Source organism: Barbus barbus (assembly GCF_936440315.1).
Source record: "Barbus barbus genome assembly, chromosome: 4".
NCBI lineage: Eukaryota > Metazoa > Chordata > Actinopteri > Cypriniformes > Cyprinidae > Barbus > Barbus barbus.
The window spans coordinates 10,948,481-10,964,583 of NC_136732.1; the positions used below are offsets into that span (position 1 = coordinate 10,948,481).

General features: G+C 37.7%; 1 protein-coding gene across 1 annotated transcript; it reads right to left on the bottom strand.

The window, feature by feature from the left end:
• Positions 1 to 713: 713 nt before the first annotated feature.
• On the bottom strand, positions 714 to 15,983 carry LOC306868023 (voltage-dependent calcium channel gamma-4 subunit-like; the record flags this gene model as incomplete). The annotated part of the gene is made up of 4 exons (XM_079413996.1): positions 714 to 1,234; positions 3,402 to 3,542; positions 3,662 to 3,745; positions 15,767 to 15,983. The coding sequence occupies 4 exons, from the start codon at positions 15,981 to 15,983 to the stop codon at positions 714 to 716; spliced, it is 963 nt and encodes a 320-aa protein (XP_079270122.1).
• Positions 15,984 to 16,103: the final 120 nt, after the last annotated feature.

Below are 16,103 nucleotides of genomic sequence, written 5' to 3' on the forward strand. Positions count from 1 at the left end.
ATAACTAAATTGTTCCTGTGATTATTTAGTAATACAACTGATATTTCTAGTTAGCAACAACAACAAAAAGAGAGAAATACAGTTTTGCAATGTTGCAAAGTGGCTCCAGAGTAAGTTTGAGCAGTTGATACTGCCAAGATGATAGGCACACGGAATAGACAACTGTGGCTACAAACATATGACACAAACAAGGGTGTTCAGTATTCAATTTGAGTCTGTACTGAACGCACAATAATGGGAAGGCTTCAGCTGTGAGCCTATGTTAGCACCATCTCATACTGTGAGAGTCATTATCACATTTGTATACATTGAGAGTATGGCACTGTACTGAGAAACAAAAATATATTTATCAACCAAGGGAATGGACTGGCTTACTCAAAGTTCTTAATATCTGCCAAAGACCATCCATTTTACATTTGTATGTCTTGCCCTTTGATGAGAGATGAGTCTCTCTGAAAGTTCCTGTTTATATGTGAGGACCAAGCAAGGAGAAAAACTAATTAGCGTGTTCACAATGGTTGTTGAATATCGAGATGAAATCTTTCCTTCTTCACTTCTTCCCTGCTTCTCCTTCACCGATGAGAGACGTCACTGCTTGACTGGCTTTGCCAATGAGTATCCCTTCCACTGGCATCTGCCACAGGCCACTGAGCCCTGATGGCTATCCATTCAGTATGGCCTTAACATTATCTCTTCCGTTCCAGTGTGTACCCTCATACAGGTGTTGTCCTCCTGTTGATACCATCATTAAGGTCTTTGGGAAAGCAGTTATGCACTTGGAGGAATCCCGAATCATGGTCTGGGCTGTAGGAGCTGTCTGTCCCTGACTTGAGGGGGTCTCTTGTCAATGTGTACATGTTGATTTCTCCGACAGGCACCGAGCTCATCATCTTCATGCCGACAGGTGACGCTTCGCGGGATGCTTCCGTTGAATGAGAGCTGGAGCGCGAATGCCGTCGACGATAGCGAAAGCTGGGTATGCGAGAATACGGTGAAGAGGAAGAGGTAGACTTGATGAACTCACGGCGTGCTTTGAACAGCACTTCCTTGTTCTTCTCAATGTAGATATTGACGGCCAGAACGGCCACTGCCTCGGCCACAATGAAAGAGAGCGCTCCAAAGTAGAACGACCAACCGTAATTATACTGGTTCTTCTTGTCTTCATCTCGTTTGTCACTGGGGTCACCGGCATTGCTGGAGATGTAGACGATTATACCGATGATGTTGCTCAAACCTACCAGACACAAAACAGAGCCAGGAAAGCATAAGAAAAATGCCTTGATATGAAGTAATATAACAGAGTTATGACTTTATTCAACTTTTCCTTGGTTATAAAATGATAAATATTTGGATAAATGTTGATTCCAACACCAAGATGTTACATTCAGCTGATTGGGATATGTCAACAACATCTCGATCTTTGAAAGGTTAATACTGCAGGTTGAGCGGCCTTCAGTTGTACGAAAAGACAAAATAGGATAGATTTTATCAGGGGTTAATATTAATGTAGGCATGGCACTTGGCACAGGCTGCAATGTCTTCTGAGCAGCATATGTTTACGTCAATGGTTTACGTCAAGGTTTGGCTGCTTAGTGCAACTCAGGGTAGCCAAACCTGCTACAACACACTTTTCTGTAATTTTCAAGCAACCATGAACACCATGATAGGATGGTTCATGTATAATAAAGACTGGAGCTAAACTATATAGGAAGTAAGCCTTCCAGGAACAGGGTTGGCTACCCCTGGTGCAACTGGTCCTTCAGGCAGCATAATCAGCTAGGTTCAAACCACCATCAACCAGTATGAGAGGTGGGCACGCTAACAAGGATACTAAAGACTGCAGCCTCTAGAATGAGTTGGTGGTGTGCCTCTTGAAGCCAGGGGAGTGAGGTTTACCTGCAAAGCTTGCCTTTGTTACACTCTCCACTCTAAAGCTCACTCCTATCCGGGCCACGACACCAATATTTGAACCAGCATCAACCAGCACTAGGCCATCCACTAAGGGTGTACTCACACTAGGCGATGCCCGAGTGCGTTTAACCCCCAAAACCTAGTTCGTTTGACTAGTGTGATCGCTCTTTACCTCGCTCGGGTGCGGTTGGTTTAGCTGTCCCTGGCTCAGTTGGAAGAGGTGGGCCAGAGCATGGTTCAGTAGGGCTCGGGTGCAGTACGCATGTAGTGTGAGCGCTAACTGCACCCGAGCGCAGAACTGATGATACGTGCAGCACGATTGTGTGAACATTTCTGAGCAACAAAAGTGATAGATCTGTTAAGCAATATTTTGTGATTGGGTCACTGCGTCCCAAAGACTCAAAATAATAAACCACAAAGTTAACAAAACGATGCACTCCATTGTGCTGAGCGAGAGTGCTTCTCTGCTGCCTTCACGTGCTATCGGAAATGTAATATTCCATTAGTTGATAACCATAAACATTCACCGTGCTCGATAGTCAGCTTGCTGACAATTCTGGAATTTTGGTTAAATATATGATTATTTCACTGTTTATAATACATACATTATGCTTCAAATGCCTATATATAAATAGGCACTACTTTAACAACAAGACAAGTTGATGTAGTTGTTGTTGAAAAAAAGACTAATAAAAAAATAGCATTGACAGCAGCAATCGATGTCTCCTCCAACATGTTTTACTCGGAAACTCGAGTATCAAAATAATCTGTAAGTAGTAAATACGACTTGAGAGGCCGTTTATGTCCAGTTTCTGATTAGGAAACTCATATGTACAATAATTCCGATAGCACTTGAAGGCAGCACAAACATGCTCTGGCCCGGAATGCAAAGTGGAATGTGAGTGCAGGCCAGCAGGGGAGTGTGGAGGGGGGACAATCGCATTTGGGCTTTCCAGGTATTATAAACCACTTGTTTCACATGTGGATCTTGACCTTTCCAGTATTGTAGACATGCTGATATATTGTGGTAATTAGCAACAGTTGCAAGTGCAGCATCTAGGAAATGCATGACCCGCCAAGACACACTATGCCATCTAGCTTAGTGCTGCTTTTACTGCTAGCCTAGTACTTTACACAGTCTTTTACTCTTTTGTTAAAGTCTTTTCACCAACTTTACGGTAGGTGTATCAGGTGATGAAACTATAGTGAATATTAGAAAGGCACTTTTAGAACAAGCAATATCAACCCACTAAATTCAGTTGAATAACAGTTAAAAAAGTGGGGGAGTTGTCGCCCCCTCAGTTTCAGTATACCTGCCAGTTAAAGCAGGGATAAGTTGTGCTATCAAAGCATAGAAATTCTCCAATATTATATTCCAGTTATATTCAGTTAACAAATTGTGTTTGGTAATGGTGCTAAAAGTGTCTTAAGTGAGTTAAAAGACCCCTGTGTGCATGTTAGCGCTAGCAGGTGATCATTAGCAAGTTTACCTGCTGCCACAAATAGTATCCCTGCACTGAGTAATATGCTGTTCCTCTTGCTGTAGATGCGTCCTATCCCGACACACAGCCCCCCCAGCAACAGCAGAATGGTACTGAGGATGGGGAACACACTGGAGGCGCGTACGATACCTGTTCACACACACATATAAATACAGCTCTTACTTTAGCAAGATATCTAAAGGTGCATGACAAGAACATTGACATATAGACAGTAACACTGTAACGTTTCTGAAGAGAGAGTCACTCACGTAAGAGATATTCAGAGCTGTCTGTGTCATAATCATTGTCATCTGGGAAATGATTGATTCGGTAACAACTTCCTTTGTTGAGACCTACAAAAATATGAAACCGGTCAAGATTAGAGTCACAAGGACCTGGAAACATTGCAAATCACTAAGCATAAGGGAGAATACTGGGCTTCAGAACAAAGAATTAAAAATTAACAAAAACATACTGCATATGGTAGGAATTTGTTCTGTTTTGAAGCAGTAGAGGATGCATATGATGCAGCCTTAGAATTGTTCAGCGACAGACTTTAAAGTCACCGGGGGCTTTCAACATACAGCCCTTTATGGAAAATGACCAGTAAATTACAGTTTTGATGCTATGTGTGAACAAAGCATATAAGATTACCAGCAAGGCCGTCACTAGTGGGGTGAAAGGTGGTGACAATTAAAGGGGCCATGGGAGGGGCCCCAGAGATTTCAACTGACTGCCCGAGGCCAGCATGAAAGACACTCAGGACAGTTGACGGGCCACTGCTGCATGTTGTCATGAAAGCTTATAATTTGCACATGTTTTTAAGCCTTGCCGATTTAAACATTTAAGAGATTTTAAAGCATTTATCCACAAGACATGAAAGAACTCAACTGACACCGAACTGAGTTCTCTTTCGCGTCTGCTTGCACTTGAATGAACAAATACACCTTGCCAATTTAATAATTAAAGCGCAAAAAGACACAAAATAACTCAATTCAGTGCTTGCACACTGTTTTCTGTTTGCACAGCGTGCACGCAGAGAGCCATGTCTCACACAGAATGGAGTTTTGCCTCTTCTTGCGCTTGAATGCACAAATACATTCAAAATGATGTCGAAATACCCGTCTTGGCGAGTATCCTCGAAAAACGGTAGGTTATGTCTTAAATTAATGTAAACAGTTGAGAAAGAAATCAGATTTGTATCATTATATTGGCTGCATTATCTCTAAAAGTGACTGTGCCTAATTTACTTGCAGCTGTAGGTGTCTTTAATGTTAATCCAAGAAAATAAAAGAGAGAAAATCACTCACTGCTCTTGACTGAATTACTTTGCAGTTTTAACAAGAATTAATCTGTATGTAATGTATACAGTGAAGACTGTGCAATATTTTACATTTGATTATTCAGTTTCTGTACCTGAACACCTAAAAAAATTAAACTTTTTTTTAATTTGTATCTTTGTTCTGTTTATTTATTTACACGATTTCAAACAAGGCCCACGGGTACAATTTGTACCAGGGCCCCGCAAACCCCAGCTACAGCCCCAAATACCGGTATGAGCATGTACAAGGTCTAGACCAGGGTTGTCCAAACTACGGCCTGCGGGCCATCTGCAGCCCGCTATCACTCCTGTGGCGGCCCGCAAGGGATTTTTAAAAATTAAATGAATCTGCAGAGGTGGGCAAACTACGGGCGTTTTCATCCAGCCCGTGAGGCAGTTGTTCCAAAATAGCTAATTTGATGCAATATCAAATAATATCCAATAGATGGCGCCTGTAGTGCAGTACAGGTACATCTCAACAAATTTGAATATCAGGAAAAAGGTATATATTTTTTGTCACTCATTTCAGAAAGTGAAACCCATATATTATATAGATTCATTACACATAAAGTGAAATATTTCAAGCCTTTATTTCTTGAAATTTTGATGATTATGGCTTACAGATAATGAAAACCCAAAATTCAGTGTCTCACAAAATTAGAATATTACGTAAGATCAATAAAAAAGGATATTTTAAACAGAAATGTCAGGCTTCTGAAAAGTATGTTCATTTCTATGCACTCAATACTTGGTTGGGCCTCCTTTTGCATTAATTACTGCATCAATGCGGCGTGGCATGGAGGCAATCAGCCTGTGGCACTGCTCAGGTGTAATGGAAGCCCAGGTTACTTTGATAGCGGCCTTCAGGTCATCTGCATTGTTGGGTCTGGTGTCTCTCATCTTCCTCTTGACAATACCCCATAGATTCTCTATGGGGTTCAGGTCAGGCGAGTTTGCTGGCCAATCAAGCACAGTAACACCATGGTCACTGAACCAGCTATTGGTATCTTTGGCAGTGTGGGCAGGTGCCAAGTCCTGCTGGAAAATTAAATCAGCATCTCCATAAAGCTTGTCAGCAGAAGGAAGCATGAAGTGCTCCAAAATTTCCTGGCAGATGGCTGCGTTGACTGTGGACTTCAGAAAACACAGTGTACCAACACCAGCAGATGACATGGCAGCCCAAATCATCACTGACTGTGGAAACTGCACACTGGACTTCAAGCAACATGGATTCTGTGCTTCTCCACTCTTCCTCCAGACTCTGGGACCATTTTCCAGCAACCACACAACTAGTTTCAGTTTTGCCTTAAATATTTAAGGCTGGGCGTTTATAATATATGTTTATAGTGAATGCCACTATAATTTATGTTTGTTTTTCTATTCTGAACACTGCTAATGGGGTGGGGAATATAAAAACATGTTTCTAATGTTTGTAAACGTTTAGTTTATTTTACATTTTTTCTGAATGAAATTATAAAATGTGTCTTATACATTGACTTGTACACCAATGCAACTTATCTGTGTCATAAAGTGCTCATAAAAATAGGTAGAGATGGTAAAAGAAAATAACTGCCATGTATGTACAAGTATACATACAGTACACTGTAAAAAAAATTCCGTAAAATTTACGGTAAAAAAACTGCAGCTGTGGTTGCCAGAATTCTACCTCTAAAAAATACGGTAGCAACGTTTTAGGTTTTACGGTTTTAACTTAAATTTACAGTTAAATACCGTAATTTCTTTAACTGATATAATCTTAATATACCAACCTATTAAAGTACTGAAATCCGTTTTGTTCCTTTGAAATACACTGATAACCACTAGTGATGGGTCGTTCTTGAACGATTCGTTCATTTTGAACGAATCTTTAATGTGACTCGAGAAGAACGAGTCGTCTCGGGGAGTGATTCGTTCAGTCGCGCATGCGCATTGCACAGCATTCTCGGGTTTGAGTCATTCGTTCATCACGTGACAGCCCCATACGCTTAACAAATGCAGCCTGAGCCGGAAAGAGAATTGATTAGTTCTTCTATATCGAGTCTCGGGTTTGAGTCGTTCGTTCATCACGTGACAGCCCCATACGCTTAACCAATGCAGCCTGAGCCGGAAAGAGAATTGATTAGTTCTTCTATATCGAGTCTCGGGTTTGAGTCGTTCATTCTTTTGTCACGTGACGTGACAGTTTTGGACAGAGAAATTAGTTCATTTACAACCTTCCTTACAAACGGGTGCATAGTCATTATTATTATTATTAGAATTATTAGTATTATTATTTACTCTTACAGTTATGTGATGCTTTTCTGGTCTCAAATTATTGCTTTTAATTTCTGTCACATGGTTCTTTTCCATAACACCATGTGGTAAAAAAAGATAATAACGAGTTGGTTAACCTCTTCTTGCACTACACATATACCTGCACATTTAGTTTTGTTTTATTTAACTGGTTTGCACTCTATCTATTCTGCCATGTGCCTTATGCCACTTTATCTCTTTCTTTCTTTTTCTACAAATGTCCTCATTTGTATAGTTGTATGTGCATATGTTTAAACTGTATTTATCTGTATTTGAACGTCTACTGTCAGTGTCTTAAATGTTAACTGTATGCACCAAGGGTCTGAGAGTAACGCAATTTCAGTTCTCTGTATGTATGTACTGTACATGTGAAAGAATTGACAATAAAGCAGACTTGACTTGTTATGCTTAGTTTTTATTTATTTTTTTTAGTCTAATCTTCATAAAATACAATACCTTGTTGTATTTATGTCTTTTGAGTTAACCCTTTAGATTGGACTATAGTGTTACTTACTATACTTTTGTAACATATGACACTTTAGACATTAACACTCTGTACACACTCCTGAATTGTTTTTTATTGTTTATTTTTGTGCCAGAAAAAGCTATAGCAAAGAGGATAACTATTCCAAAATGAATTTAAACTATTTAAATAAAAAATACAAGAAAATTAAAATATACTAAAGCCACAGAGCCTTAAAAAACTAAAACAAAATACTGCACAACAAGCTAGGCCTTTTTTAAATAAATAAAAAATAAATAAGCTTTAAAATAACACCGTTAAAATCACAATCATTTTTTACAGTGTACGGTAGTAAGTGAGTGTCAATTTATAATAAAAAAATTCAAAGCTTCATTTGTCATAAACATTATGTGCCCCCTCACTTAATGTGGAAAACTTGATGTGGCCCTTGAGTCAAAAAGTTTGCCCACCCCTGGTCTAGACGCACTTAAGTAAGAAGTTTGGCTTTGGGCCAATTATAAAGTTCTGACAGAGATGATGCAATTACTCTGTGCTGTTCACACAGAATGCTTTTTTGTGTTCCACTGAGCATTTTAATGATTTTTCTGTGTAAGCATGTGCTAGATGTATGGCAAGCCAATAGGCTCAGCACTGTGCTCAGATAGGTCCTTCAAGGTATCTTGGAGAGGTGAGGTGTCCAAGTTGCAACAGCTAACTACTGGGGTGCCTCAGGGCTCAGTTCTTGGACCACTTCTCTTCTCTGTCTACATGGCATCACTAGGTTCTGTCATTCAGAAACATGGCTTTACATTATCACTGCTATGCTGATGACACTCAATTCTACCTCTCATTCCATCCTGATGATCTGATGATAGCTGCTCGCATCTCAGCTTGTCTAACAGACATTTCTTGCTGGATGAAGGACCATCAGCTTCAACTCAACCTTGCCAAGACAGAACTGCTTGTGGTTCCATCAAACCCATCGTTTCATCACAATTTTACCATCCAGTGAGGCACATCAACCATAACTCCTTCAAAAACAGCCAGAAACCTTGGAGTTATGATTGATGATCAGCTGACTTTCTCAGACCACACTGCTAAAACTGCCCGGTCCTGTAGATTTGCTTTATTCAACATTAAGAATATCAGGCTCTTTCTTTCAGAACATGCTTCACAACTCCTTGTTCAAGGTCTTGATCTGTCCAGGCTGGGTTATTGAAATGCTCTCTTGGCAGGTCTTTACAATTAAGCAAGATTAATTTTTAATGAGCCGAAAACAATGCACGTCACACCTCTATTTATCAATATGCACTGGCTACCAATAGCTGCTCGCATAAAATTCAAGGCATTAATGTTTGCCTAAAAAACCACCACTGGCTCTGCAACCCTTTACCTAAATTCATTACTTACTACTGACTTATGTGCCCTCTAGAAGCTTGCGTTCCGCAAGTGAACGTCACTTTATTGTGCCATCCCAAAGAGGCACAAAATCACTTTCACAAACTTTTACATTAATTGTTCCCTCCTGGTGTAATGACCTGCCCAACTCAATCTGAGCAGCTGAGTCCTTAGCCATCTTCAAGAATCAGCTAAAAACACTTCTCTTCCATCTTTATTTGACCCTCTAACTCTAGCACTGTCTATTCTAATTATATTCTTTAAAACAAAACAAAAATCTTGCCCCTTTTAGACACTGTATTCACTTACTAACTGCTTGTTTTCTTTCAAAAAACAAACAAACTAACACTAGCTTCTCTATTATTTTTGTATTCTATTTGTTTTCTTTTTATTTATTATACAATTAACTAAAAGCAAAAAAGGCCTCTAACACGAGCTTGCTCTATTGTTTTCTATTCTATATGTTTCTTTTTATTTATTATATAATAAAAAAAAACTTGCTGCATGTACTGCGTTAGGCTAACTGAGAATTGTCATAGCACTTGCATATCATTGCTATTTTGTTGATTTTGATTGCTTCCATTGTCCTCATTTCTAAGTCGCTCAAATAAAAAATAAAAGCATCTCCTAAATCACTAAATGTAAATGTAAATGCAAATGTAAATGTTTACACCCAAAATGCTGTAAATGCTCTAATACAGTTTTAATTGACATCAAATGCAATGTTTTGGATGTAAACGTAATTCCTCTATGGCATAATTTAGATTCTGTTGGCTAGTTGGCTAAAAACATGTCTTGAAACCCTGCCTTCTTTTCCATTCATCAGAACTGCGGCTCTGCATTTGGAGATATTTTTATTGTATCCCGTGTTTTAAAAAGCAAAAATGTATTCTATATGATCGTCACCTGTCATTCGGAAGTCAAAAAATGTTGTCAAATCAATTAGATTTGTGAAGTTGTTTCAGAGGCAGAGCAAGCTTTATTATTTTCTCTGGTAAGACAGAATGTATATTAAGAAAAAGTTAGAAGGTTTATTTTTTATTTGATCTTGACTGTAAGACTGTAAGCGAGAAGATATGTATTCAGCAGGTCTTAACATACATCATAAAGTGTCACATTGCAAACCTCCTTCCCTCTGCTGTCTCCAGGTGGAGTCTACTCCCTGTGACACAGCTTTTGTGTGGCCCAGTAATTGGGTCTAGTGTTAAAAAAGGAGCAAATTAATTAGTATTAAATAGGTCTGAGAAAGTGGGGCGTGTGTTTTCTAGTCTAGTCATTGTTAAAAAAAAAAGAAAAAAGAAAAGAAAAAGATCTCTGTAAAAAAAAATTATAATGTAAAACCTTATAATTTGAATCAATTATTATAAATTATATATTTTTTTTTATATATATAGATAGAATGGTATTCTATTCTTTGTGGTACCATGATATTCATCTTGGAGTAACATGTAAATAATATTGTACATGAATATGAATATCATCTAGTGCCATTGTGTCTATCAAATTACATGGTATATCTTCTGATTTTGTATATTTTAAAGTTATGAGACCCAAACTCACTTTTTAATAAACATTTGTGGTCTTATTTAGGTCATCATCTAATCAAAGTGTGAAGTTACACCCTATGCTACGTTCTCATGAAATATCCTGTTTCAATTATCCTGATGCCAACACCATGTCATGCTGAATCTGAATACATACGTAGGTTCTTACAAAGTTAAAACTGCATTTCAGTATGAGACTATTTAATCAATCAGAAAAGGTCTTAATAACAGTATGCATGAAAGTTACACAGTGAGAACGGTAACATTTCATAATAAACCTCAGAATAAATCTTGTTCCTGGGTCATTACCAATCCTTGGAACCCCTGAGACAAAAACTGTGCAATATCCATCAACAATGGAATATTGTTCAATAACAGAATGTGAGGAGAAAAAAAAATATCCTCTTTAGTTTAATATTCCATTTAGTTGTGCTTTCTAATTAGTGATGCACATATGCAGAAATGTTGGCCACTATCAATGGCATATATATATATGCCAATAATATTGTACATTGTATTTATAGATTCATATAAATAATTATATTTCAAAGCGGTGATGCCACTGACCCAGGATTTCCTACTTGTCATCAAACTATTTCAAAACAGTAATAGGAGGCTGTTCAGTCATAAATAACATTAACACTATCATAAGTTTTTATCAAAATGTGGACCTTTTTCAATTTTCAGAAGTTATGTAAATTAAAAATGTAAAACTGGAAATATGTTAGGACCATTGCATTAGATTGTTATTGTTTACAAAATTTCCTCAAAATGGTCGGTAACACTTTAATTTAAGGTGTCATAATACAGAGTAATTACCTAATTAAGTACTTAGCAGTAGCCGTTGTACTTACATGAAACAAAATATACTTATCATGTAACTAAGTTATGGAACAGCCTGTAATTATGTACATGTAGTAGGCAGCTACTGATACACAAATGTAACAAACCGAGTCTGTTACACCGCTACTAGTACACTTAAGTACAATCTTGATACACTTTATTTTAAGTAGCTTATGCCTGTGTAATATTCTGTAATTTGAATGTAATTAGAAAGGTATTACATGTATTTAAGCTGTGTACTGGTGGGTTAAATCAAACTAAGGTGCAGCTGGATAAGGTGTACAGTATAGATACACTTAAAGTACACTTAAGTACAATCTTAATTACAATCTTACAAGTACTTAACTAGGTAATTACTCTGTATTATGGACACCTTAAAATAAAGTCTATTGTATTGTCCCCAATTTGGTTGCAAGGCCTCTCATCATTTTTGTGATTTAATTACAAAATTGAAAATTATTTAATTGTAATCATCAACATGATTTGAAAATGATCCAAAGAGCATTTGGTGCTCAGTGAAAGCAAGAAAATCTGACCATTTTAAGTTCAAATGCTTAACGACATTAACAAAATATTTGTTTATTTCCAGGTTTAACTAAACAAATCGGCCATTTCCAGGGTGTTCTCAGACGTTCAGACCCCAATGTACATCCACACAGGCTCTCTGACAGACTTTATAACTTCTGTAAATGTGTGCAGTGAGTGTGGTGAGCCATAGGATCTTGTGTAAAGCTCTGCTCAGGCTGTTGATTTATAGGAGCTGGTTATTGGTCCAGTGACTGAAGTGTACCTAGCCTCATAAAGACAAAATAAGGAACCTCAGTTGACTGACACGGAGGCACATCAGAGATGGAGCGTGAGAGAGGAGAAAACGAGCGCTCGGTCCCTGCGGCCTGCCTGGAGGTAACAATGTTCATCGCTGAGCATGTCTTCTCCATGGCAACCTCAGGTCTGATCCAACAATCTGATTTCCATAATGTCTCCAAGGATGCCTTTGACATCTTCATTGTGGTTTAATACAGCAGACAGCAACACACTCCTCTCCCCCATGCCAAAAGCCCCCTCCATCCTTGCAAACCCACATCCCCACTGGGCACATCCAGCGTGGCCAGGAAACAGCTGCCACATTCCCCGCATTCTGCCGCCTCCAGCATTTTGACATAATTGTGAATCGGGGCAGGGCAGCCAATCGTTCGCCTTGTCAAGAATTTATACCAATCAGTGGTTTGCATGCTGGGGAAGTGTGCCTTTGTTTGTCATCTCAAATCGATCAATATGAAGACTGCCTTGGCGATATACAGTGTCTTCTTTGCTGAGGCAAGTATCAGTATTATTATTGTGTATACTTACCGTTAGGGAGTTCAACAAACTAAACTGAGTATTATACTTTGGACATAATATCTCAAATTTATTTTCACTGAAGGAGGAACTGCATGCTAGCAAGCACTTAGAACATCTCAGAAACCACTTAGCAACACCCTAGCAACAACCCAGAACACCCTAGCAACTGCATATGTTGTAGTCACTTTAAATTCTTAACAAAGCCCTAACAAACAGCCACACTCTTTTGCATTGCAGTGACATGGACAATGTAAAAATCCAATTTTAATATTAAAGTGCTAACATGATGCTTTTTATTAATAAATGTCTCATTAGCATTTTTATTATTAACTTTAACTAAAATGAAAACAAAACTAAAATAAACTAAAATTCAATGAATGACTGAATGAATGAATAAACAAACAAACAAATAAATGGAAAAGGCTTAAAAATCTTAAGTGAGAATGAAAATTAGAAATGTTTTCTTGGCAGATAACTGAAATAAGCTGAAGTACTAAAATGACTAAAACTAAATCTGAAATAAAAATGAAAGCTAAACAGAAATAATAATAATAATAATGTCAAAATTACATAACAAAATGACTAAAACTAAATGAAAACTGAAAAATGATGCTTGTATATGTATTTGTTGTAAATGTGTATTTGAAATGAATATGCAGAATGTTGTATATATTTTGCTGCATATATGCGTCATTTGGTTGTTTTCTGTATCTTTTGTCATTTACTCTATTTATTCATTTTTGTCTTTTTATTTTATATTATTAATTAGGGGTTTATTTATTTATTTTTTGCTGTTGTTTTGTGTACCACTCTCTGTTGTGGCTGATTGTCTGCGTTGTGATGTATGTTTAAAAAAAGATTTATTTCTCTATTTACTGTAGTTTCCACTGATAATGAAAATACATCACAACTGTTTTTTGCTCTTAAAATATATTATTAATGACAGAAGTAATGACTAAATACAAAGCAGCATTTTCCAGCTGTGATTTATTTGCATCACATATCTATCATTGACATGTTTATGTGAGGTTTATGCAGGAAAGGTAAACGGCGAGAATGGCGGTAAGGCACCTGGCACGTGCTCAAAGCTCGTTATGACTGTGTTATTCAGCGTGGATCAGCGGCGGAAGTCAAACCCGGTGGCTAATTAGAGACTCTGTGGCCTTTCGGCCACTGCATTTAATTACAGATCTGTTGCACACACTGGGAATGGCAAAAGTGACAGCGCTTCTCTTCCAATACCCCGTAATATCACAGACAAAAGAATAATAACCAATTAAACACTTTCAGGGCTCAAGGCATGGATTATTTTATTTTATTTTATTATTATTATTATATTTTTATTTATATGGTACAGTTTAGGTGTTTATTTATGTTTGAGTAATAAACCTAAATAAACTTTAATTTAATAAAACCTTAATAAACAATTCTATTTTATTAGTTACGTGATGCAAAAGTTTGAAGTCATTTATTTATTTTTCAAGTCATTTATTATTACTTCTATGTAAATTAGATTTTATTTACACTACATGAGAAACATGTACAAAAAGTAAGAAATGGGTCAAAACTGTATTATTCTAGAATGGCCTACACATTTTTTGATCAGTTTGAATAAAATAAGCAAATAAATAAACAAAAAACATGACCTATGTCCTGTTGACTTTGGATATCAGCACTTGAATAAAATAAAGTAAAGAAAAATAAAATAAAATAAAATAAAATAAGTTTCTTTGGTAACTAAATTAACTAAGTTTCTTCTTTCAGTGAGTGAAAGTCAAATGTTTTCACACTATAATAAAATGACAATACATCAAGTAGTGGTTCATTTCAGGTGTCAACTAATTTCCTGAGAAACAAACTGATTTTCATTTGTAAATATGAGTTCTGCTCTTAAAATGAAGCCTGACAGCATCATCATTCAACTTTTATTAAAAGATACGCAATGTTACGACTGTTCATCACTTCTGATGTCCTTGTTTAACCTGTGAACGCATGCATGATGTAATCAGTCTGACTGTCTGAGTCAAAGCTCTGCCAAAATTGCATATGTTGTGGGAAAAACCTTTCATCTCTCGAAATGATACAAATATATAGGCTATTAAACATCTGTTAGTCTATCCATCCGTCTGTCTCTCGTGTCTGTCTGTCTTTTCCTTTTCCATGGACTATCATAAGAAGCAACAGATTCATCTATTTTTAAACAGTGGCCACGTTACCATAGTGATTTCAGACATATTGTTTCCAAGCAACAGCATCAAATGCAAGAAAGACATGAATTAAGGAAGAGGTTTTATGAGGAGAATCTCTGGACTGATTACGCCTTTCTGTCCATTCAAGAAACCCGCTGGTGTCAACCCAGAGAAATGGGGAGCATTTTCGCTCCCTTCCAAGTGAACGTCAAGTTATGTTAACTTGAGAGAGATCCAAGCCCAGTGAATGAGTTTGGATGAGTACTTGGCAGATCCTGTGGATGAAAGGCCACCCAGAGGACCATTTTACTGCTTTTTCATCGCATGCTATGAACTATGCTTTAGATGTTTCTCCCTAAAGACGACGCACATACTGTGATCTACAAAAATGGGTTTCGGATTTATTCGATGAGAAACATTTGAGCTCACATTGAGATCTGACTTTGATTGAAACTACACTCTTAAAACTAAAGGTGCTTAAAAGGTTCTACACAGCGATGCCGTAGAAGAACCACAAAGAAACAGTCAAAGGTTCTTTAAAGAACCATCTCTTACCTTTATATAATCTGAAGAACCCTCTTTCACCACAAACAGAAACAGAAAGGTTCTTCAGATGTTACAGCTTCTTTATGCAACCATTTAGGTATGGCATCGTGAAGCACCTTTATTTTTAAGAGTGCAATCTTCTGGGTTTTCAGTAGAATTCTTCATTTACTGTCTAGAAGATATTTAAGATCTCACACTTGTGTTGTTTCTTTCCTAAAGGCCTGTAATTATGAAGAAAAACAGTGATTTTGGTTAACTTTAATGTATAGGTTATTAAAAAAGAACTAAGCGTCTGTTTTGAGTTCACCTGGACGCTGATAAAGAACAAAAGACTCCTAAAGCAAGACTTCTTAGTGTGGAGACAAAGGCTGAACAATGAACTTAGTTTTCTCTCTTTTAAAACTCAAGCCTAAGAAAGGATGTGAAGCACATGGTACCCTCTATGCAGCAGATCCTCCAGAGCCCTGAGTGCGTGAGATCTCCGCGCACCTTCTTGGGCTGCGTCTGCGTGTCATCCGTGCTGATGTTGGTGGCGTTACAGATATATGCCCGAGAATAAAGCCAGTAGTCGGTCCCGATGGCGATGCTCATCAAACTAAACGCCACGAAAGCCCCGACGGTGGCCAGCATCATCTGAATCCCACGGTCACTCATTATAATAACAGCCGCGGCAATAATCCACACATCGCTCAAACAAGGGAGCGCGTAGCGTTTGCGCCGCTTTGTTCTGACAGTCGGGGTGATCAGGAAACTTGAGCGCGTCTCGTCCACATG